This window comes from Mustela putorius, unplaced genomic scaffold (assembly GCF_011764305.1).
Source record: "Mustela putorius furo isolate JIRA1106 unplaced genomic scaffold, ASM1176430v1.1 tig00000487_pilon_pilon_pilon, whole genome shotgun sequence".
In the NCBI taxonomy this organism is placed as follows: Eukaryota; Metazoa; Chordata; class Mammalia; order Carnivora; family Mustelidae; genus Mustela; species Mustela putorius.
Genome location: NW_025421399.1, coordinates 6,864,821 through 6,889,922, shown reverse-complemented (window position 1 = coordinate 6,889,922; position 25,102 = coordinate 6,864,821). Strand labels below are relative to the sequence as shown.

The 25,102-nt window shown below is 40.0% G+C and overlaps 1 protein-coding gene across 7 annotated transcripts; it reads left to right on the top strand.

The window, feature by feature from the left end:
• The first annotated feature begins 211 nt into the window (after positions 1-211).
• On the top strand, positions 212-20,212 carry POLG2 (DNA polymerase gamma 2, accessory subunit). Of its 7 annotated transcripts, XM_013054530.2 has the most exons (9): positions 212-3,116; positions 7,255-7,381; positions 7,501-7,606; positions 8,682-8,855; positions 13,041-13,181; positions 15,383-15,463; positions 18,043-18,143; positions 18,764-18,881; positions 19,895-20,208. In XM_013054530.2, exons 1-9 carry the CDS (start codon positions 2,555-2,557, stop codon positions 20,060-20,062), a joined length of 1,578 nt encoding a protein of 525 aa, XP_012909984.1. In that variant the 5' UTR covers positions 212-2,554; the 3' UTR covers positions 20,063-20,208. The 7 variants fall into 7 exon arrangements, with proteins under 7 accessions (XP_012909984.1, XP_012909987.1, XP_012909986.1 ...); XM_013054533.2 differs by lacking the exon at positions 8,682-8,855 and having other exon boundaries at positions 19,895-20,212; XM_013054532.2 differs by lacking the exon at positions 13,041-13,181 and having other exon boundaries at positions 19,895-20,212.
• The last annotated feature ends 4,890 nt before the right edge of the window (positions 20,213-25,102 follow it).

The following is a 25,102-nucleotide window of genomic DNA, read 5'->3' as shown; positions in this document are numbered from 1 at the left end:
TTTATTTTACATATATAATGTCATGTAAAATTTTGCTTAGATGGTCTGTTTTTTTAACCATGAAAATAAAATTGACTGCTCCTTTCTATAATTTAGGTTTGGGAAGTGGGGAGATCAGAAGGCACTTCTTAGAATGATCTATTTATATTGCAGGGGTTAAAATGAGATTTAAGTAAATTTACAGTTGTAGGCTAAATTGCATTAAGGCTCATCAGGTGAGTCATTTAATAGCCTAATTGTTAGAACGGTGAAGTGAGATTAAAATAGGGAAATCCGCTGTATAGCCAGCCCCACCCTCAAACTGCTTAAGTGTGAGAGCAACATGGATGGACTTTATTCCTTTGCAAAAATTTTATCATTAAAGCTCCAAATAACTTGCTTTTTCAGAATAGTTTATATTCTTGCTCTTGGCTCTGTTGTAAATTACCAAAATGGTGAACAAAGCTAAAAGACTTCACACATTTTAAGATCCTTGGCCAAGAGCTAAGTTTGAATTTGTATAGATTGTAGTCTTCAGGCTCTTGGGGCACTTAACTGTAGTTACACTGGGAATCATGAATGTCTTAATGATAATTCAGGGAACTCTAGGGGACTTCAAACTGGAGGGTCTATTCATATTCAAACAAAATCCTGTCAAAGTTAATGTTTAACCAAGAGGAAGCACCATAACCAAAAGCACAGTGACTATTGTACAAGTCATCTTTGGTCAACGCGGTTTTTTTTTTATTGCTAGAAAGGTCATGGGAGGAGGGGGTGTTTTAGATTTAACTTTGGCTCACCAACCTTTCTAATACTTCATTTCAGTAATGATTAGAAATAGGTCTGGATGTCTTCCCAGAGAGTCTGGTATATATGTTCCTTTTGGTCAGGAGAGGAGAGGTCTTCATGAGGCTTCATTTAAATTCTGATTATTAAACTGAGGCTTTAATTGGTGTCAATGCCTTATCTCTAAAATGTAAAACTAGAATTTGCTTGGGGTAGGGGATGGGGAAGTGGTATTTTTAGGACTAATACATTGAAAACTGATTCAGTCTCTCCAGTGACTTGAACAGTTTTCAATAGCATGGTTAGTCAAATTCATTATGACTTTTAACTTATAAGAAGCTTTTGGGGTAGGTTGGAGTATTTATTACATATTTTACTGTTTAATGTCTAACGGCCTTTTAATTTGTAAACATTTATTGAAATGATTGTGGGGCTGTGGAAAACATTTACCTATTTACCTTTGAAGTAAGTTTTAAGACAGTCCACTTTTTAGCATGTGTGTTGTGTCCAGCCTGTGGTTGTCTGAACTAATAAATGTGATTTTTCTCCCCATTCTCGCTTTTATTTATTTGTGTATAGGCCTCTTCCCTGGTGTGTATTTCCTGATTGGAAAACACGATAATGGAGCCCAGCTTTTAATAGAGTTTAGAAGGAATTTTTAAAACAAGATTGTTCTCTGGCAAAACGGTCTTAAAGGGTTTTTTTGTTTTTGCTTTTGTTTTTTTGGTGTTTGTTTTGTTCTACAAACTTCTGCACACGTGCTTGTGTAGCCTGTCCTGCAACATGTTACACTTAATAATTAACAATAGTTAAAATTTAACTGCTAAGCTGTCCTCCATAAACTGCCTGTTGGTAGTTGAATAGAATCTATTAGCTTGTATCTGCATTAATTTTTCAAGGTTACCCTAACCACTTTTAAGGGGAGCTAGGAGTAGGAATCATGGGCTTTTCCTCTGGGGTGTGCGGTTTTTCACTAATTGGGCAGTTCTGAGGGTTGAGTGTGAATGAAAATTTGTGAGGTCACAAGTGCCTGCTTAGGTAATCCTGGATCTGTCTTAAAACAGGTAATCCCATCTTGTCATGTAGAAGGGTTTGTCTGTGGTAGGGAAAATTGCCTTTATATTAGAGATTATTAACGTGCCTCCATATTGAACTGCTCGGGTTGCTTAAAATCTTAGGGTTCCTTTATAAAAATATTCGGGGGGGGTGCGCGGTGGAAGCACTGCCATCTGAGAACTCTGTAAAGCCCATCTGCGTTTGCCGTCACACAGCCCCATCCCCATTCCTGTAGGTAGGCAACATGGCGGCAGCGTTTATGATGAGGTACAGCTAAGGCCTGGGTCTCTAAACCACCACAAAGGGCTAAGACTTTAGTGGGAACTGATTTATTTTTGCGAACACTTAAATTTGAAAAGGTGCATTTAAATGATTTGGGCAACGCTTAAGTATTTTGATGTGATTTGCAAAAAAATGAGAAGCCGAGCTGACTTCCAGTACAGCATGACCGTGAAAAGAAGGGAATGACCTTCAAGGGGTGCTAAAATCCTAATTAGAGGGGGCCAAACTTGATGGAGGCCAGAAACCGTACGAGGTCAGCTTTAGCCTTCACAACTGGGCCGGGCCCACGATGGCTGCAACCGGAACACGGTGACGCGCTTCCGTGGGTGTGGCCGGCCTCTCGCTCGGTCACTTCCGCCGCGCGTGCGCAGTTGCCTCCCGGGCTCCTGTTTGTGGCGGTTTCCCGGCGTCAACCAGTTAGTGGAAGACCGTTGTTTAACTCCCGCGGGCGATGCGTTCTGGCGCAGCAGTCAGGGCCTGCCAGAAAGTGTGCAGGTGCCTGTTGTCTGGCTTTGGAGGTCGAGTGGAGGGGGGGCAGCCTGAGCCGTTAATGGAAGGGAGTAGTTCCTTTGGAGTGCCCGTGAGGTCGCACGCGGAGCTGCCTCGGGGGAGCGAGCCGATCGAAGCCCCCGAGTCCAGTGAGGGGACCGAGGAGCTGGTAGAGATCTGTCAGAGAAGGCATTTCTTCAGTGGCAGCAAGCGGCAGCTTAGCCGACATTCTCTTCTGAGCGGGTGCCACCCCGGCTTTGGCCCCTTGGGCGTTGAGCTGCGGAAGAACCTGGCAGCAGAATGGTGGTCCTCGGTGGTGGTGTTCAGGGAGCAGGTCTTCCCGGTAGATGCCCTCCATCACGAGCCTGGCCCTACGCTGCCTGGGGACAGTGCCTTCAGGTTAGTTTCAGCAGAAACTCTACGGGAGATCTTGCAAGACAAAGAGCTGAGTAAGGAACAGCTAGTAGCATTTCTTGAGAACTTATTAAAAACTTCTGGGAAACTACGGGAGAACCTTCTTCACGGTATGCTTCACGATTTCATGCTTCAAAATAGATGGGGTGGAATGGCAGACTTGCTAGATTTCGCGGATTGCAACTGGTCCTTTAATCACGTAAAAAGGAAATTATCTGGTTCTCATCTTTTTGAAGTAGTTGGGTATATTGACAGTGTTTCTACCAAGGAGAAAAGTGGTCTCTGGAATAGTTACTGTTCCTTAAAGAATCTGGCTTGAAGGACCAGGTGACGCTCTTAATTTCATGGGGCAACCCTTCAGTTCCATTGAGCATCCCTAGAATTAGGAGTAAATTAAATCATGTGAATCATTTGTTCGTCGTTACCAAGATGTTGGTAAATACTTCCACAGTTAACTTTTTAATTTTTACACAAAATAGGCTAATCAAGAGCTCATTCTTCTAGCGCAAAAAGAAAATTCCCTCCCCCCAATTTTTCATACTGAAAACGTATCTATCTACACACTCGTTTGAAGAGCCCTTTAAGTGATGTTTGTGTCAACTAAAAAAAAAAAAAGTAGGACTAATTAAGCTTTATAACTGATTCTTGACTGAATACACAGAAATTTATGGGGCACCATTTGCCTTTAAAGTTTATTTTTGTAATCTCTGCACTCAGGTTGGGGCTGGAACTCCCAACCCTGAGATCAAGTGTCACCTGCTCCTCTGAACCAGCCAGGCACCCCCATCATTTGCCTTTAAAGTCAAATAGAACACGATCGCTGAGATTCTGAAGGAAAAAAAAAAATTGCAAGTTCTTTATAATACAGCTTTGCCATCACAGCATCTCATCTTTGCAAAATGCTATCTTTACTGTGTTAATTAAATGGCACTAATTTAACTTGGTTCTCTGAAAATTAGTACCCACTTTATAGCATTTTTAAAATTTCCTTAATAAAGGAAACTGGTGAATATTTGTAACAGTTTTGATTTGTATTATTTTAATTATTCCATGATGTCTTTATTTGGGACAAGTTAAATCACTGCTTTTTACCATGTTCAAAACAAATCGATCTTTTCTTCCCTATTAGAAAATGAAATTTAAGGGCCCCTGGGTGGCTCAGTCAGTTAAACACCTGCCTTCAGCTCAGAGTCCTGGGCTCAAACACCATGTTGGGCTGCCTACTCAGTGAGGAGTCTGCTTCTCCTCCTGCCACTGACAACCCCTGCCCCTTGTGCTCTCTCTGTTTGAAATAAATAAGTAAAATAATCTTTTTAAGGGGGGGGCAAATGAAACTTAGCTTGCTTAGTGTCCATTCATCAAAATACCCATTGATATATTAGACATTTTCTTTCCTTCAGGAAACGCAAAACCACTTATTTAGAGAATCTTTAGCTTAGAATTACCCAGTTTGCTACTACTTTCTATTCCCAAGGTCCTTGCTCTCTTTATTTCATGTCTGAACTACTGAACTCAAAAGCTCTACTTATGAATAGTTTTTAAAAAAATTCTCAGCCATTATATTCCCAGATAGAGTTATTGTCCCATTTTCCTCTGTCCTGTGACAAATTACATATGTTAGACTTTTCCCCCATCCTGCCATCAACTTTCTTGAACACCAGTCACATTTTAAAGAATCTGCATCCAATAACTCAGATACATCTGTTTGTTTTTCTCTGGGCCTTTGGTTATTTGGACTTCTCTCCTGGCTCTTCTGTGTAATTTGTATATAAATTGTAGAGATAAATTGAGCTTCTGGGTGGTTTATTCTTTCTGGGAGGATTTACTTTTTGCTTTTGGCAGGCAGCTAGAGTGGGAGCTATCATTTTTTAAGATTTTATTTATTTGAGAGAGAGAGCACAGGTGGTGGGGAGGAGCAGAGGGAGAGGGAGAAGCAGACTTCCCACTGAGCAGGGAACACCATGTGAGGCTCAATCCCAGGACACTGAGATCATGACCTGAGCCAAAGGCAGACACTCATCCAGCCGACTGAGCCACCAGACGCCTCATAGAGTGGGAGCATTGGGATTAAGTTTACTGGAGACTGGTCTTCAGGGTTTTCATCTCTACTGCTAAATTGTAGCCCTTTGAGTGTCCCTAGTGAAAGGCTGGGGTGTTTACCAGGGTCCCTCCTTGAGGAGTCAGGAAGTATAGTTTTTGTACTTCCCAGTCCCTTAAGATGTCACGAAGCTTCTCAGCTCTGCTAATTGAGACTTAGAAAAGCAGCACTAAGTGTTGGGCTCACCTCTCTGCTCCTCCCTTCTCTCCATATTTTGGACCCTCGAGTCCTTACTGCCTTGATAGATAGCTCAGGCTTGAAGCAGATTTTTTTTTTTAAGTTTCTTGACCACCTTTTACTATCTTGCTGATTTACTGTTTATTACCAGAAGCAGAAATCTCAAGTAACTTAAACACAATGCTGTCATTTAGTGGGACATAATCTAAGTGCATAAAGAACTACAATGGAATCTTGAACTTAGATTTATTCCAAATAGAAATGTTGGAATTATAATTCTGAAGCTGTTTAAAATATGTTGTAAAATAAAGCAAATAATGGATTAATGTTAATTAATGAAATTAATGTAATGAAAATGAGTTTTCACTGTGAGAAAAAAGAGATACAAATATGAAGGAAGAAAAGGATAAACTTTGCAATGTTAAATTTGAATCAGCAATATCAGTATGACCTCATAATTTTAAAAAAACATTATTCTTAACTTTCTTCATAAGTAATGGTCCTATAAGTAATGACAATGGCAGTGAACACACCTAGTACCCACATTTTTATTTCTAAAATGAATCCGTGCTTGGAGAAATGGCTTATCCCAGATCTGGGGCAGGGAAAGCACAAGATGAGTTTTATGGTGTTAGAAAGCAAAGAAACATTTGAAGACTGGTGAAGTCACGTCAAAAGGACACAGATGCTGGCTTGAGGGAGACTTCCACCGGCTAAATTTGAGACAAACTGAATATTAAGTATTAATGGTAATGGACCATAACACATTAAAATTAAAAATTTATTGTGTTAATCAAAAAAGTAAATCGTTGAGGCTGCTGGTAGGGGAAGGAGGTGGAAAAAGTTTATTTTTTTCACAGAAGCTACATAATGAATGTGGGAAGGAAAGACAGAAAAATCACCATTTTGTGATTTTGTAATCCCCAGTATAATAATTGATTCAAGCAGGATCATCAGTGGATTCTAAAATGTTGCATGGGAGATTGTTGAGCAGGGTAGTGTTGAGGAATGGATATTCACTACCTAACCAGGTAATCAAATCAAAACCAGTTTCATTAATATGCAATAATTTGATACTATTTTTCTCCTGTTAGAATCCAAGAAGACATACACATCAACTATGTAGTATTTATTTCTGCTAAAAATGATTTACCCAAGTGAGTGAAACAATCAGCCAAATCTCGAGTATGACTGGTCTGGACTGAAACCACAAGTCAGAGTCATTAAAAGTTAGAAAAGGAGGGAGGAATCAGGGACAATGTTCCAGAATAAAAGAGATTAAAGATGAGACACCTCAGTGGCTTAGTGGTTAAATGTCTGTCTTAACCATGCTCAGGTCATGATCCCGGGGTCCTGGGATCGAACCCCACATCGGGCTCCCTGTTCAGTGGGAAGCCTGTTTTCTCCCTGTCCCATTTCCCCTGCTTGTGTTTCCTCTCTGGTTGTCTATCTGTGTGAGAAATAAAATCTTAAAAAAAAAATAAAAAAAGCAATTAAAGAGAAGTAATCAAAATGCAGAGCAGGAGCCTTAATTAGGGAAAAAGAAAACAACAACAAATGACATTTGGGAGACAATTGGAGAAAATAGAATATTGACCATATGTTATATAAAATTACAGTATTATGATTAATTTTATGGTGTAATGGTATACAGAGAATAATTTTAGGAGACACATGCTGAAATGTTTTGGGGTGAACAAGGAGAAAATGTGGCAGAATGTTGACAGTTGGTGAATCTAGCTGAAGAGTACAGGTATTTATGTACTATCAACTTTCTTGCAGATTTGAAAATCAAACCAAAAAGTTATGGGAAAACTAAGTCGTAATCAATGAAGATCTGCCTGAATAGTTCTTTCTGTGCCCCTTGTACTGCTATGTTAACATTATTATAATATTAATTTGTTTATAAACTGACCCTTATGACTTGGGTTTATAGAATAGATTTACATAGTGACAAATTTATCTTCTGACAGGTGCTTTGGAGCACTATGTTAATTGCCTGGATCTGGTAAACAAGAGACTACCTTTTGGCCTTGCCCAGATTGGAGTGTGTTTTCATCCTGTTTCTGATACTAAGCAGACACCTGATGGTGTTAAAAGGTACCCAAAAATGGCAGATAACTTGGCCTTGTATTTAATCGAGAACCAGTCACTTTCACTTTAGGATAAATTCTATAATCTTTGAGTAAGTAACTGTCTGATATTTCTGATATCCAAAGAATCGGTGAGAAGACTGAGGCTTCACTGGTTTGGTTTACTTCAGCAAGAACCGCAGGCCAGTGGCTTGATTTCTGGTTACGTCATCGACTCCTGTGGTGGAGAAAGGTACCCTTAATTTAATAATTAATAGGTGAAGCGTCTTAGTGTGTCAGAGATAATACTTCTGTACAATAAATGAAATTTTGGGGCGCCTGGGAGGTTCAGTCAGTTAAGTGTCTGCCTTCAGCTCAGGTCATGATCCCAGGGTCCAGGGATCCAGTCCCACATCAGGCTCCCTGCTCAGCAGGGAGCCTGCTTCTCCTTCTCCCTCTGCCTGCTGCTCCCTCTGCTCCTGCTCTCTCTCTCTCTCTCTGTCTCTGTCAAATAAATAAATAAAATCATAAATCAATTAATAAAATTTTATTTGATGTGGGGCTATGTTATGTTTGTAAGAGACAGCTCTAGTAAATCAATAAGTATGATTAAAAGCCTCTTTGTAATGATTTTCTTTGTTCCATATAAAAAGTTACCTTGGTAAAGATATCTGTTGATATCTTTCTCATTCAAAAGCTTTTATGGATAAGCCTTTGCATTTGAGATAGAGTTCAGCCGCCTCCCCTGGCATTCCTGGCAGGTGTAGAGTTTGACCTTTGTATACCCTTAAAGCTTCAACCTTTGCTCCCTGCCTCTGTCCATGAATTCTCCGTATTGGAAAATGGTTCTGTGATCTATTTTCAAGCTTTAGTACATGCTGGAGAGGAAAGAGTTGAAATAGGTATTTTATTTGTGGCTCACCATTGTCTTGCCTTTTTCCAATTTTTTTTCCTTTTTCCTTTTTCCAATTCTTAAAAATCCTCAAACAACCACTCAGTTAAGTAGAATAATTACAAATAGTCACACTCGTCAGAGGATAAGAATGGTGAGTATACACTTTCTTCTCTATCCCTCTTAGTTTATGGTCACTTTCCCTTCTTATTAACTGGCCCAAAAAAGGCTAGATCACTCCCTATAGTTTTTCTCTGCAGTTCTTCCAGGCTAAAAACTGTGCTTTTAGCAATACATTTGCTCATATTTAACTGAACTTCATAGTTTTTAATATGGGACCTGACCAGTTTCATTCAGTTGCTACATAAAAGTCTCAGGCAACTTTACTTTTTAATCTTTAGTTTCGTAAATTAATAAAACAAATTTTCTTCTCCAGTTTGCTATGAGTCCGTCTAACTTCAGCAGCAGTGATTGTCAGGACCAAGAGGGACGAAAAGGAAACCAACTTTATTACAACTTCCCATGGGGAAAGGAGCCAATAGAGACCCTATGGAATCTAGGAGACCGTGAACTTTTACACACGTGTCCTGGAAATGAGTCTCAATTACACGTATGTTTTACCTTGAGCTCCTATCCATCCTTTACCCAGATTCTCTGACTGATCATTTCTGAAGCCATTTGAGAACAGGTTGCAGACACAGGGCCCCATGACCTCTTAATACTGTAGTATGTATTTCTGAAGTGCAAGGACAATCACTTTTGTAACCACAACACAGCCATCAAAATCAAGAATGTGCCAGTTATTCATTATTACCATCCAATCCATGTAATCCTTCAGAAGTAACCGAGTATCCTAATAATGGATTTCATAGGTCCATTATCCAGTTTAAGATTTCACATAGTTGTCATAATTCTAGTCTCCTTCAAATGAATAGTTCATTTTATCTTGTCTTTCATGACCTTGACTTTCTTTTTTAAAGATTTTAAGTAATCTCTACACTGAATGTGAGGCTCGAACTCACAAGCTGGAGATCAAGAGTCACCTGTTCTATGGACTGAGCCAGCCAGGCAGCCTATGACTTTGACATTTTTGAAGAATGTATGCCTTTGCACTTAATTTGTGGAATGTCCCTCAGTTTGAGTTTCTGTCATGTATTCTCATGGTTTATATATTTTTGCTAGGAATACCATAGAAATGGTGTTGCCCTCGTCTTGGGCATCATATCAGGAGGCACATGATACCATATTTGTTTCTTGTAATGTTCACTTTTATCTCTTGGTTAAGATAGTGCTACCAGGTTTCTCCAATGTAAAGTTGACAGATTTTTTTGTACTTATTAATTAATAAGTGATTGGTAAGTCTTTTGTGGCAGACATTTTAAGACAAGTAAATAACTTGTTTCTGACCACATTTTAACTTACCAGTTGCAGCTTACATTAGTGATTCTTGGGCAGATCAGTGATTACTATGAGGGTTGCCAAATGGTATCATTTTTTAATTATTAATTTTTTTTTCTTTAAAGATTTGATTTATTTATTTGAGAGAGAGAGAGCTTGAGAGGGGAGAGGATCAGAGGGAGAAGCAGACTCCCCCACCAAGGAGGCAGCCCGATGTGGGACTCGATCCCGGGACTCCAGGATCATGACCTGAGTCAGAGGCAGTCACTTAACCTGAGCCACCCAGGTTCCCTATTATTATTAATTTTATTATTACTTCATTGTTTCTTTTAGATTTATTTATCAGCAGTATACTATGGGGGTGAGCTTTTCGCTCTCTTTCTTTTTATGGGCTTACAGATTCCTATTTTTCTCCATGAGTTGGAATCTGTTACTAGCATTTTTTTGTTTTGATGCTAAAATTGTCCTAAAGTTGGCCAGTGACCTTTTGACATATCCCGATCATTCTATGAGCACTTCCTATCTTTTGCAGCAACTCATTATTCTGAGATCTTGTTTCTTGGTCTGGCTATACAGTCAGCCATTTCTCCAAGGAACCTTAATTCTTATTAGAGGAAAATGTATTTAAAATCTGAGATTTTGCTTCTAGGTGTACTCTTTGCAACTGGGTATCATTGCTCCTGGGCCCTTTCTGTGGACACAGCTAGGAAATATTTGGAAGCAATTACTTATATGTATATATTTACACACTTAACTCTGTGTCTGTATTTACTTATTATTAAAAACTAGGAGTTCCTACCAGTTCTTCAAGTTCTAGTCTAATGCCACAGGGTTTATTCTCGTTTTACCTCTTTCCAAATTTATAATTCTGTTCTCTGACAGAAACCTGGCTCCCAGTATCTTCAGTATGTTGATTTTTTCATTTCTTGTATGTAACCAAACTCCCTACCATTCTTATGCAAAGATCATCACTGATACCAGATGTCCCGCACCAGACACTCTAGATGAGTATTTGAACAAGGGGAAGAAAAAGGGAAGAAAGATGTTAGGGAACTTGACTGCGAACATGCTGCTTCCCCCTCCCTTTAATAGTCCCCTCAATAGATGCTCTGACCAGAACACAGAGAAGGAGGAAAGTTGGAAAGCCTGGCCTTCAACGTTAATGTCCTCTTCTTTACTAGTCACACTGGCCAGAAGTTTGGCCCCGGATCAACCCCAGTTGGATGCACTAGCTGGCTGGCCAGACTCCGGTCTGGCCAAAGGGAAAAGGTGCTTCATATACTTCCTAAAATAAACAGAGCTTTCAAAAATTTAAACAGGTGATAGAATTTTTTTAGAGAAGGAATTTTGCCTTTGCATCCCACAGGGCACTTTGTAAATAGCTGTAATATTTTTCAGGGTGCCCTGTGGATGCAAAGTTTTAGAAGCCATGTAGATGGATAGAATTGTGGCTGAGCCCTCTTCTGTGCTGACTCATTCTTGAGCGGGTCCAGATCTGAATGTTTAGATTTTCTGAGTGGTCACACGTGGAGATTTATGTGCTATTTGGTGACTAATACAGTCTTCTCAGTGAAAAAAGTACTTGGAACTTGAAAATAAACAGAGTAGTTCTCATTAGAGGAAGTAGATTAATTTTAAATACAAATAAGATAACTAATAAAAAATTGGGCGCCTGGGTGACTCGGTTGAGCAACTGCCTTCGGCTCAGGTCATGATCCCGGACTCCCAGGATCAATTCCTGCATCGGGCTCCCAGCTCCTTGGGGAGTCTGCTTCTCCCTCTGACCTTCTCTCTCATGCTCTCTCGCACTCATTCTCTCTCAAATAAATAAATAAAATCTTAAAAAAAAAAAAAAAAAAGAGGGGCACCTGTGTGGCTCAGTGGGTTAAGCCTCTGCCTTTGGCTCAGGTCATGATCTCAGGATCCTGGGATCGAGTCCCGCATCGGGCTCCCTGCTCAGCAGGGAGCCTGCTTCCCCCTCTCCTGCTGCTGCTCCCCCCCACTTGTGCTCTCTCTCCTTCTCTCACTCTCTGTCAAATAAATTCTTTAAAAAAAAAAAGACATCAACTAATAAATTTAGTTAGAATCCTAGACTTCAGAAAGTGTATGGCCTTTTTTAAAAATTTAAAATCAATTAACATAAAGTTATTATTCGTTTCAGAGGTAGAATTTAGTGATTGATCAGTTGCATGTAACACCCACTGCTCTCCTTCATGCCCATCACCCAGTTACCCCATCCCCCCCCCTCCCCTCCAGCAGCCCTCAGTTTGTTTCCAATAGTTTAAGAGTCTCTCGTGGTTTGTCTCCCTTTCTGATTTTGTCTTATTTTAAGAGTACTGCACATTAATCTTTACAGTACCACATGCCATTAAAATGGGTTTAAAATGCCAACACTGGGGCACCTGGGTGGCTCAGTCATTAAGCCTCTGCCTTCGGCTCAGGTCATGATCTCAGGGTCCTGGGATCAAGTCCCGTGTCTGGTTTCATGCTCAGAGGGAAGCCTGCTTCTTCATCTTCCCTCTCTTGCTGTCTCCCTCTGTCAAATAAATAAAATCTTTAATAACAATAATAATAATAATAAAATAACACATATGTGTTAATGAAGACTGTGCTAGATCACGGATAATTAATAGAAGTTGAGGATTGACAAATTTTTTTTTAAGTATTAGAGAATTACGTGAATGTTCAGATGACTGTGATAACAGTAAAAAAAAAAAAAGAATGAAGGCAGAACTGTTTATATGCAAAACCTTTTAAATTTTTAGGATTGACATTGAAAAAAATTTGAGGTGATTATCAGTTTAAAAGAAAGGCAGTAATAAGTGTTTTTATCAATCCCTGATTTATATTGTGCATTATGGTATATTTTATATTCTTAATTATAACCTTAAAGTAAATACCTCAAACCTGGTTTTTAAAAGAGGTTTGCTTATTATAAAAATTTTCTATTTCCAGAGATTATACTCCAAACCCCTATCCCTAAACATACCAATTTTTTCCTCTAAGGGCCCTGCTGGACTTTCTTATAATATTATCCTCTTTATTATAATGCTCACCTAGGAACCTTTGAAAAAATAGTGATGCTGAGGTCCCACGCCTATCCAGGTAGTTCAGAATCTCTAGGAATGGGGCCCAAGCACAAAACCTTTACATTTTAAAATTCAAGGCAATTCTAATACATAGCCAGTTGAGACTCACTGATCTACACCCTAATCTCCCTGAGAGCAGGGAATATGTCATACCCATTTTTGTGGGTCCACTGCCTAGCACAGGTTGGCCCAGAGTGAAAGCTTTGTAGAATGAATTTGTAAGTTTGTGTTCTGATTCTGTGACTCTGTAGTTTTAAGAGAGAGCTCTGCTAACAGAGTCTGTATATTTGTTTTACTTTTCTGTGAAGGGCCGAGATGGACGAAAAAATGTGGTTCCATATGTTTTATCTGTTACTGGAAATCTGGACCGAGGTGTGCTGGCTTACCTCTACGATTCTTTCCAGCTCACAGACAACTCCTTTACAAGGAAGAAGAATCTTCATAGAAAGGTGCTTTTGATTTTCAGAGATAAACTTGGGAAGCTAAAAAGATATGTTTTTCCCTCATATGTTAGTGGGCTTGGTTTCTTAACACAAAAGTGTGAATAATAAATTTCTTTCAGTGCAAGTTCTTTTACCATTGTTCATTTTTTAGAATCTGGCCACAGGAGTAATAAGCAGGTTCTCACAGAATAGAGCAAGATATTCTTATTGGGTAATCCCAGAGGCATTTCTCTTTGATCCTGTCAGACAGGTAGAGAGCAATCTCTGATTCTTAGCCCCTGAGCCTTTCACTCGGTGGCTTCCAATTATTTGCATCAAGAGTGTTAAGCAGGGGGGCGCCTGGGTGGCTCAGTGGGTTAAAGCCTCTGCCTTCAGCTCAGGTCATGATCCCAGGACCCTGGGATCGAGCCCTGCATCAGACTCTCTCTCTTCCTGCCTCTCTGCCCACTTGTGATCTCTGCCTGTCAAATAAATAAATAAAATCTTTAAAAAAAAAAAAAAAAAAAGAGTGTTAAGCAGGAATATGTCAGACTACCAAGACTGTGGTATTGACCTCTCTGCTTCTAGTCTGACCCCAAGTGGCTATTCACTAGATCACAAGGAGCTATCTTGGGGCCGGAGTCAAGGCCATGTTTATGGGCTCAGAATCAAGAGAGAAGAGGGACTGAAGCCACAGGAAAGAAGATAAATGACTAATGGAGTGAGATTTTGAAGGAGACATGAAGTGTCAAGACAGGATCAAGAACACCAGTGGAGGGATTGGCCCTGAAAAGGAGTTACTTGAGAAAGCACAGAGAAGAGAAATGATGGTGTAGATATAAATACGCTACCAGGGCTGGTTAGGCTTTGGAGGAAGTTTTCCTCATATCCTCTATTTCCTTAGGGAATTAGAAAGCAGGATGATTAGCTTCCAATGTGGAGGAATAGAGGTTTAAGTGGCGAGAATTTAGAGTGCTCATATTCCCCTTGAATGTGAAAGAGAGCTGCCCAGAATCAAAAGTTGGAACATGTTGAGTTTGGAAACCATGAATTTGTAGTACCACTTTGCATAGCTGAGTGGTTTGTCATGCAGTGCTCATTTAGCCTGATATGCCCATAAAGAAGGTCACATTATAGAATCATTCCAGGGTTTGGGGTTTATAGGATATATAGCAAATGAGGGACCCTTTCTTTTCTTATACCCCGCATCCAAATCATCAGCAAAAACCATTGGACTCTGTTTTCAAAATATATCTTGAATCTAACTTGCCCTTTTCCACTTGCCCTTCTTCCACTCTGATCAGTGCCACCGCCATCCCCCCCCCCCCCCACTGGCACTGAGTGGCCCTTTTAAATGGTGCATGTAACTTTGCCCCACTGCTTAGAACACTCCACTGAGTTCCTGTTTGATTCAGAGGAAAAGGCAAAGCCCCTAAAGTGTTTTACAAAACCATTCCCTTTTGACCTCCTCCTCCAGCACCCCCCCTTACTCTCTGCTCCAACAGGATGGACCCCTTTGCTGTTTCTAGAAAATGTCAGTCATGCTTCCCGCTCAGAACTTTGTCACTGTTCTCCCCTTTGAAATGCTCTTCCTCCAGGATCCACAACCACCTCTCAAGTCTTTGCTCACCTGTCAACCTCAGACCTTTAACCAACTTATTTAAAATTGCAAAAAACTCTCCAACCTTCCCCTCCAGCATTTCCTATCTCCTCCCCCACCAACCTTTTTTTAAACCACTTACCACCTTCAAGCATATTATTTACTTGTTTATTATCTCCCCATCCCCACCATAAGGGGTAAGGAGTTACGAACCTAGTACCTAGAACTGTTTCTGGCACCAGGGAGCCACCCCGTTGTTGAGTTGGATGGATGAGTAGGAAGAGGGGTAGGTTTTGGCAAGAGAAAGTTCGAAGAACGAGTCCCCTTGGCTGGGGTTGGGTAGGGAAAGCAATGATACCAGGAAGGGGTGTTCGGATTGAGGGAAAAGGGAGTCGTCAGAAAATGAGAGAGTATCAAGTGAACTTCCTTCTGCAGAACATCTAAGTGGAGAAATCAGTGAGCAGCTGGATATAGCCAGCTGAACACATCATTACACGATTTAGGACCTCAGCTAGCTTCCGTTTTCACATGCAATTTTTACAGTTTAGAAGCTCCTATGTTTGATAGTGCTTGTGTTAGATTTAAACAAGATGTGCTACCCATTTCCCCTCTCTCTAAATTGCTGTAGGTACTTAAACTTCATCCCTGTCTAGCCCCTGTTAAGGTTGCTTTGGATGTGGGAAGAGGCCCAACGGTGGAATTAAGACAGGTGGGTCAAATGAGTTTTAGTATCATGATTTTAAATAAAATAAAACCATTACTTTGGGGCGCCTGGGTGGCTCAGTGGGTTAAAGCCTCTGCCTTCGGCTCAGGTCATGATCCTGGGGTCCTGGGATGGAGCCCCCGCATCGGGCTCTCTGCTCAGCGGGGAGCCTGCTTCCTCTTCTCTCTCTGCCTCCTTGTGATCTCTGTCTGTCAAATAAATAAATAAGTAATCTTTTTAAATAAAAAAATTAATTAATTAATTAATAAAACTATTACTTCAGATAAATTAGTAACTTACCATGTAAAATTTTGATTCGTTTGCTTTTTAAAAAATTTAATTAAATAGCTATGGATACATACTCTGGTTTATTGTAGATGATATGAAGCATAGTATATAAAAGAAGCTATATACAGCTCAGTGATTTTGTTGTTAAAGTCATGCTTACTCACAGTTGCCTTTTCAAGTGAGTATGCAGAGTTTTGGTAATCCAAGTGTTCGGACAAATGTCTAGTGAATTATTTCTTGCCCGCTTACATTTTTAACCTAACACTTTTTTGATACTTATTGGTGTAAGTACAGGTTCTAGACCTGTACCTTATTTTCATTCTTCTAATCTATCTGGTCTAATTAAACACTCTTGGGAAGCCAGGAGGGTGGTTTTAGTTTCTTTCCAGAAACCCCTTCCGTAGTCATGCCTGGGTCCTGTGTGACTCAGAGCCACCCAGCACCTAAGTGAGGACACTAGTCAGATCTACCCAACTTTCTTCCTCAGGCTCCTGTGGAGAGGTCTGGGAAGGTGGGGCGAGTGCACTCGGGGAAGGGAAGGTGGTGGTCTCATATCCACTTTTCCCCCTAGGGTTGTGGCAGCCTCCTGGGTGTTTTTAATTTACCAGAAGGGAGTATGTTATATATCTCATTCTGTTTTTAACTTTTCTTCCGTAGTAGGACAGAACCTTCTGGGCTATATAAGGGGTTTTGGTGGTTATATACGTGGAGATGGGATTTCGGGATAAAATGGACACGTATCCTAAATTTCACTATTGTCAGTGAGATTGTTTCCAGATTGGCTGCCCCTGTTCGTATTTTCATGGCGTAGGGTTTCCCATTTCCTTACTTGGGCCAGAGCTACTTCTCTTCTGCCTTCCAGTAGGAAGAGCAGATGTTCTTGCTGTCACCCACTTTTTAAAATCCACAGTGATGTTTATTTTTGTCTGTTAATAATTTTAATAACAATAATAAATATAATATAATAATAATATAATAATTTGAATAATAATAAACCAAAGTTTATTGTGCAAATATTTATAATATAAATATATTTATCCATATATATATTTATATCCATAAATATCCATAAATAATATATCCATTTATATCCATAAATAATATATTTATATTATAAATATATTTATCCATAAATATATTTATATTATGTATAAATATAAAATATTTATAATGAATCAAATATATAATAATATAATAAAGTAATAATCTTAATAATAATAATAAACCAAACGTTTATTGTGTAAATATTTATATTCTCAACTATCCCCAAATATCAAGTCCCTTCACACCCATTGGTCTTTCCCTGGGAACTCGTTAGAAATGCACATTGTTGGTCCTCACCCCAGAGCTGCTGGATCAGAAACTCTGGTAATGCAGCAGAGCAACCTGTGTCTGACAGGCCCTCCAGGGGATTCCAGTATTCCCTGAAGAGTTTGAGAAACAGTGCTGTAGCTCAGGCATACCTTCCCCCCACCCACCGCAGCCACCCTCCCCTGCAGGGCCATCTGGAGACATTTTTGGTTGTCTCAGGTGGGGAGGGGAGTGCTGCAGGCATCTCAGGGAGGCCACGATGCTGCTAAACATCCCAGCATCCGCACTGCAGAAGGGGAGAAATCCTGCTCTAGCGTTTTAGCTCCGGGTTGTTAAGGGTGTTTAAAATTTTTGCCATTTTGCTTCACCATTGCGTGTGAAGGAAACAGTAAAGTTTATTGTGTAATATTACTCATTACTCTGTATTTCCGGGCAGGTTTTGTGTCCAGCATTCCCATTGAAATAAACCATTCTCTGGAAACGTTTTCTTTAGTTGGCTTCAGGAACACCACTCTCCTCATTTTCCTCCTACTTGTCTGGCTGCTCCTCCTTTGTTTCCTTTACTGGCTCGCTCTTCTCTTCCCCACACGGGGTGTAACCCTGGGGCTCAGCTGCCAGCTCTCAGAGGAGCGCACAGTTAGCACAGCCCTTTGCACTTCGTGTTTTTCTCTGATGGAATCTGTTTTGTTCGAGTTTTAAAGGGTAATGATGATGACAAAAATGCTTGTATCTGTTCTATAAAAATTTCTCTTAGGGAAGATTTGCATAGAGTAGCTTTGCAGTGCTTAATTTCTTCATTTTTAGAGGAAGTATGCTATTTGTAAGTATCCAGTGTATGAATTGTAAACGATATGATCACATAACTAAAAGAATTCATGCTCTGTGTTAAGGACTGGAAAAGGTGATTTGTGGTTTCCCCAAAACAGGGTAGTCATTTTGGCTCCTTTACTTCATTCATATTTGAATTGTTTGTATTTTTTCCTCAGGTCTGTCAAGGGTTATTTAATGAATTACTAGAAAATGGAATTTCTGTGTGGCCTGGTTATATGGAAACTGTGCAGTCCTCATTGGAACAACTTTACTCAAAGTAAGATTGTCTTTCTTGTCACTAAAACCATGTGTTCAGAGTTTTTGATGATGTGTTTCTTTATGAGTAACAGAAATCTCTTCTAAATATATGTAAATATATATATAATATATATGTGTGTGTGTGTGTGTGTGTGTGTATATATATAAATACAGTTTACCCCAAATTATGTGTTGAGGTGACTTTTCATTTGTTACAATAAGTTAGAGAAACTTTCTGAAAAATTTAGTTTGTATATGGTTCAGATACTTTTTTTTTTTTTTTTTTAAAGATTTTATTTATTTATTTGACAGAGAGAAATTACAAGTACACTGAGAGGCAGGCAGAGAGAGAGAAGGAAGCAGGCTCCCTGCCGAGCAGAGAGCCCGATGTGGGACTCGATCCCAGGACCCTGAGATCATGACCTGAGCCGAAGGCAGCGGCTTAACCCACTGAGCCACCCAGGCGCCCCTGGTTCAGATACTTTTAAAAAGTGTTTTTGGTCCAACTCTCAAGCCCTGCTTTTGAGTTTTGTGCCTCTGGGAAGTGGCTGGATTCTAAAGTAATTGAAGCTGGTAATATGGTGAATTTATAGTTTATATTTGTGCTCATGTATTTTGTTGAACTACTTTTTTCCTTAGATATGATGAAATGAGTATCCTGTTCACAGTTTTGATTACTGAAGCTACTTTGGAGAATGGGTTAATACATCTGAGAAGTAGAGACACCACAATGAAGGAAATGATGCATATATCCAAAGTAAAAGATTTTTTGGTCAAGTATATATCATCAGCTAAGAATGTGTAGATTTTAATATTTGTGTAATAAATATTCTCCTTTCCTAATTTGATTGTCTTATGTTAGATTTGTTTTAGCCTCTTTATTCTTACGAAGTAAACATTTGGGGTGCTTTTTTAATTCAGTTTTTATTATTTATATTTCTTAATGGATTCCATTCTATCAGAAATATGTTCAGCTACAAGAAACAAAAATCTCACTGTATTGGATTAAGCAGATCGTAATTTGGTTTTCTCATAACAAGACGTCTTAGAGGGGTGGGCGTAGACTGTCCAGAGCTGGTATGTTTCCTCTATAGTTAGGGACCCAGACTCTTGATACCTTTGTGTTCTACCATCTTGGGTTTGTTGGCTTATATTTTTATACTTGCTGCTTTGTGGTCACAAGGTGGCTGCTATATTTCTAGCCTTCTTGTCCACATTCTAGTTAAGAAGAAAATCAAAGAGATAAGAGTTAACTGGCCAAAACTCTTCCCTTTTTAACTGGGAAACTAAAAGCTTTCTCAATCATCCCAGTGAGAAACCGTGTTCACACTTCATTGGTCAGAACTGGGTCACCTGGTTATCCCTAGGCCAGTCACTGCCTGAGGGAATGAGAATATCATGATTTATTTGGATCAAACACAGCTTATGCCTTAGGGCTTAACCCTTTCTGAAGTGGGTTTTCTTATCAGGAAAGATGGAGTCTTCTTAGAATCTGCCACATGTGTACTGTCAAATATTGAACATTAACCCCAAACTGAACTTTAAGAAATTAGAACATTTATTGATTTTTTTAAAAAACAAGATAAAATAAATATTAAATGGCATTATTACAGTGTATTTTGTGTCTGGTTCTAACAGGTATATTTAAAAGAAATCTTTGAACTTTTATGTGCTGCTTAGGTTTGTGTTAATTATACTATCATTACTCACCTGACAAAAATTCCAAACATATGAAGAATAGTGTAATTAATATCAAGTGCTGTCACCCAGCACCAGTTACCATCAACCTGTGGACATCCTGCCTCATCCACCCAACAGCCGTCCTTCCTTATCAGTTTGAAGCAGACTGCGGCTCTCATTTCATTTGTAAGTATTTTAGTGAAGTGTCTTTTGTTAACCACTATCACACCTAAAACAATTAACGCTAGACGCTATTAAGGAATTATTGACAATTTCCTTGGATTGTGATAATGGTATTATGGCGCTTTTTTTAAATCCTTATCTAAAAGAGACACATATGTAAATATTTTTTTCTTTAAAGATTTTATATATTTATCTGTCAGAGAGACAGAGAGAGCACAGGCGGGCAGAGGGGCAGGCAGAGGCAGAGGGAGAAGCAGGCTCCCTGTGGAGCAAGGAGCCTGATGTGGGACTCGATCCCAGGACGCTGGACTCATGACCCGAGCCGAAGGCAGCCACTTAACCAACTGAGCCACCCAGGCGTCCCCATATGTAAATATTTTTGAGTGAAATTACATATATCTGAGATTTACCTTAAGATTCTCCAGTTTTTAAAAAGTAGTGGAATATAGATAAAAAACAATAGTATCTCTGAGTTGTTGAAGCTGGGTGATGGGTACATGAGGGTTCATGGTATTGTCTTTTTATTTTTGTGCATGTTTGAGAATTTTCATAATAAAAAGTTTTTAAAAAACAGTTCTTTAATATCAGATATCTAATTGATTTTCCATTGTCTCATAATTTCATAAAATTGATTGAAGTTGGTCGTTAGGTCTTTTAGTCTCTCTCTCGCTCTCTCTATCTCTTTAAGAAATTGGGTTGCTTATTACAGGGTGATATCTGTTGTTTGGAACACTCACTATCCTAAAAATGATAATACTCCCCAAATTGATCTATAAATTCAGCGCAACATCAATCAACTGATATCCCTCTCATGTTCAGAGTTGTTGTTGTTTTTTCTTTAAGAAAATAACAAGCTGACTCTTTTTTTTTTTAAGCTATCTCTAAAATTCCAACAATACAAATACAAATACAAAAGGTTAAGAATAGCTAAACCATTCTTAAAAAGAACAAGATTAGAAAATCTGCTTTCCCAGTTATCAAAACTTATTAAAACGAGTATGGTATTGACACAAAAAAGAAGTAGAATAATGAAACAGAATCTAAAGCCCAGAAGGAAACCCACATGTATATGGACATTTATTTGTAACAAAGATGATAGAGCAGTTTAGTGAGGCAAAGAACAGCTTTTCAGTAGAGAGTGCTAGAGTTGGTGATGTTCATGCATGGGAGTGGGGAGAGATAGGATGCTCATTTCATACCACACACACAAACGATTCTGGGTGATTGTAAACCAAAATACAGAAGTAAACGAGAAAAATCTTTGGTAGATAGTAATATAGGATAATACTTATATGACCTTAGGTTGAGGAAATATTTCTTCACCTGGACACACATACACCCAAAAAAAAAAAAACACCAGAAAGGAAGAGGTAGACAAATTAAGTTCTTAAAATTAAAACTAGTTTTCATCAGAAGGCAACATTAAGACAGTAAAAAATTAAGTATCAGAGTACGAGAACAACTCCTAATAAATAAAAAGTCAAAACACCTCCTAGAAAAACAGGCAGAGCACCTCAAACAGGTATTTCATTAAAAAAGAAATCCAAATGATCTATAAATGTAGGAAAATGTGTTCAACCTTAATTAGTCTCAGGGAAGTGCAAACTGAAATCACAATGAGATATCCCGATATGCCCACAAGAATGGTCACATTAAAATGACAGTGCCAGTGTGGAGAGAGAATGTAGGAGGCTGGAAACTCACTGCTCAAGGGAATGAAGAGGGGCTAGGACCACTTGGGACAATATTATGGCATTGTCTCCTTAGTCTGGGGATCAACCCCACGACCCTGTCCTTGTATCCCTACACATTTTCAGCATAATTGCATGCACTTGGGAAGCAGCAGACATGTTCTTAGCATAAGAGTGGTCATAGCAGCATAACTGTAATAGCCCTCAACTTTCTACAGTCCCAATGTCTATGAGTTGTAGAACGGATAAATTACGGTATATTCAAACAGTGGAATACTCTTTAGTAATAGAAGATGTAATTACAACTACATGTGCCAACAAGGATAAATCTCGCAAATATAATGTTGAGCAAAAGAAACCCGACACAAGAATAAATGCTATATGATTCCATTTATATGAAATTCAAAACCAGGCAAAACTAAAGACGGTGTTCAGGAATGCATACTTGGCGGTGAAACTGTAAAGAGAAGCAAAGAATTGATTCCCCTAAATGAGTAGTGAAGGCAGGGAGGTGCAGTTTGTGAGTGGGGAGAGGCATGCAGAGGGCGTCTGGGCTACTGGCAGTGTTCACTCCGTGTAACTTACCAACCTGTACACGTCTATTTTAATGCATTTTCTTATAATGTGTGCTCTATTTCACAACAACAAAAAAATGTCAAGAATCTATGGATTTGAAAAAGACCCAAAGTGAAGCTGAAATAGACATGACAAAAATGTAGCTATTGAAATGAAAACTCAGTAGACCTTTTCCCTTTCCTTTTCCTCTTCTCTTCCTGAACAATTCAGTCTGAAAGCCTGAACATCTGTGCGGGGGGGATCAGAGAGAGAAGCCACAGGAAATCGCAGCTGGGTCAGGAGGGAGTCGTGAGGACTGCTTGAGCCTTAGCAGACAAAGCCCTTCACAGCACCTGTGCCCTGGTACGTGTGCCACATGTGGCGCTTATTGTGACAGGAATTCTTGGGAGATGGCGTACCTATCACTCCTATATCTTAACGTCACATCCCCTGGGCCTCACCTCTGATTCCAGCTGCCACTGAGACTCCATTCACTTTGTGTCGACAGTGTCTTGCTTCAAGTGAACGACACGTGCCCCCGTTTTCTGCCCTGGTGCTTTGCAGCACCCTGGTTGAGATGCCAGTGGAAGCCCCCTTGGAATGTCCAAAGGCCTCGAAGTGGGGGAGGCATCACCTCCTCGGACAACCCTCAGCCAATCAGGGAGGGAAGCCAACTGATAGGTCCTCAAGCAGACAGTTCTGAGGGACATTTTCTTGTTCCTCAGAAGGTTCCAGTGGAATCAAGCCCCAGTTGCCCATAGAAGTGCCCAACTCAACAGTACACGCTGGTACTCACTTTTTCTCCGGTCCCTTAATGTTTGTTCCTTTGGGTCACGTCCCAGATAAATTAGAATCCTTATCTCAGGCTCTGCTTTCAGGGCCAGTCCAGGAAAAGACAGGGTGTCAGAAGGCCCTAGAAAGCAGCCCTGCGAAATGAAATTACTCCTTGGACGGATAGCAACAGGTGATGTTGTAAGGGGTTGTAAGGAGGGTGGTGATAATCCTTACACCCCATAGCTTCACAATTACTGTACAGTCATTCAGACCTTCCTCTGCAGTGGGGAAGGAGGCAGACGTAGAAAGTGAGCACTAGGCTATGCAGTGCTTGAAAGGCACAGGCAGTGGTAATTATATGGATTGTGTTGTTGGTTGGCTTCTACTAACTGCTTTAAAAGCTTTGCAAGGAGAAAATGAGAGACTATTGATTCAGGGCATGCTGTGAAACCCAGAGGCAATCCGGACTTCAAAACTTCAGAAGATCTTAACTGGATCAAATCCAATTACCTTTATGGTCTGGAGCTTGCTAGCCCCTCCCCACACCCCAGTGTTGACTTTTCTTCCTCTGTTTCTCTGTCCTGCTTCCTCACTCATACTGTCTGAGGTCACCTGCCATAGGACTGTATCCGAGTCCTTGTCTCAGGCTCTGTTTCTGGAAGGAGCCCAAGACAGAACAGCAACCAATGGTGACCGAGTTACCAAGTTTAAGGCCTCAAAGACTTAAAGATTTCTAAGGGGAGCAGCCAATTAGTAGGACTCCGAGTAAGCATCATACCTCAAATAGCTAACTTTTTTTTTGAGTTATCATAGGTCTGGCTGGCCCTGTTCCAAGCCCTTTACATGCATTACCTGAGTTAATTCTCATGGCAGCTCCATAATGTGGGTCTTATTTGTCTCCTCCCTTTCTCTGTCCCCCCAAGTGAATAAAACTGAAACCCGTAACTTATCCAGAGTCACACAGTTAAGACACAACTGAGCCTGAATTATGCTCAGTCTGTCTGACTCTGGAACACTTACTCTCTTGGCCTCTATGTCGCACTGATTTCTCCCCAAATAAAAGTGTCAACATAGAAAGGGCAGAAATTATGCTCATGAATGCTGCTTTAGGGCAACAAAATCCTCAGATTAATCTGGACTTGTGTGCACAGCATCCGTTCCCACCTCGGAGAGGCATTCCCAATGACCACTGCTTCTGCTGATCTTTGCTAGGATTTAATTCCCAGTTCAACCACTGCTAAACTATGAGTGACCTTGTAAAATGACTTACCCTATCTGAGTCTGTTTCCTTACCTGCAAGAGCAAACCAGTAATATCACCCTTGTAGGATGCTAGACAGTTAGTGTCTAATAACTGGTAGTTACGATTTTTCTAGTCAGAGGCCCACTGTTGGGAACAATTAAGGCTGGGATTCAAACAGCCCCCAGAAGAACAGAGCAGAAAAATTTTGGTCAAGTTGTTTTGTTTGTCTAGAACCCTACAAATAGCTTTACTAATAACACCTAGGATGAGAGATTTAAACCAGATATCATCTTGACCCACCCCTGTAGTGGTCTGAATGATGGCTCCTCAAAAGGATTAGTCCACATCCTAACTCCTGCAACCTGAGCATCACCTTATTAAAAAAAAAAAAAAAAAAAATGGTCTTCACAGGGCACCTAGGTGGCTCAGTTGATTAAATGGCTGACTCTTGATTTCAGCTCAGGTCATGATCTCAAGGTCCTGGGATCGAGCCCTGTGTCAGGCTCTGTATTCAGTGGGTAGGCTGCTTGAGGACTCTCTCTCTCTCCCTCTGCTCCTCCCCCAGCTCGCTCACATGCTCTCTCTCTCTCTCATAAATAAATCAGAAAGAAAGAAAGAAAGAAAGAAAGAGGAAGAAATAAAGATAGAAGACGTACTGGGTGGCTCAGTCGGTTGGGCATCTGACTCATGGTTTGCGCTCAGGTCAATCTTGGGGTGCTGGAATCAAGCCCTGTGTCAGGCTCCATGCTCAGCATGGAGTCTTCTTGTCCCTCTCCCTCTTCCTCTACTTCTTCCTGCTCTCTCTCTCTCAAATAAATAAAATCTTAAAAAAAAAGAACAACAACAAAAAAAG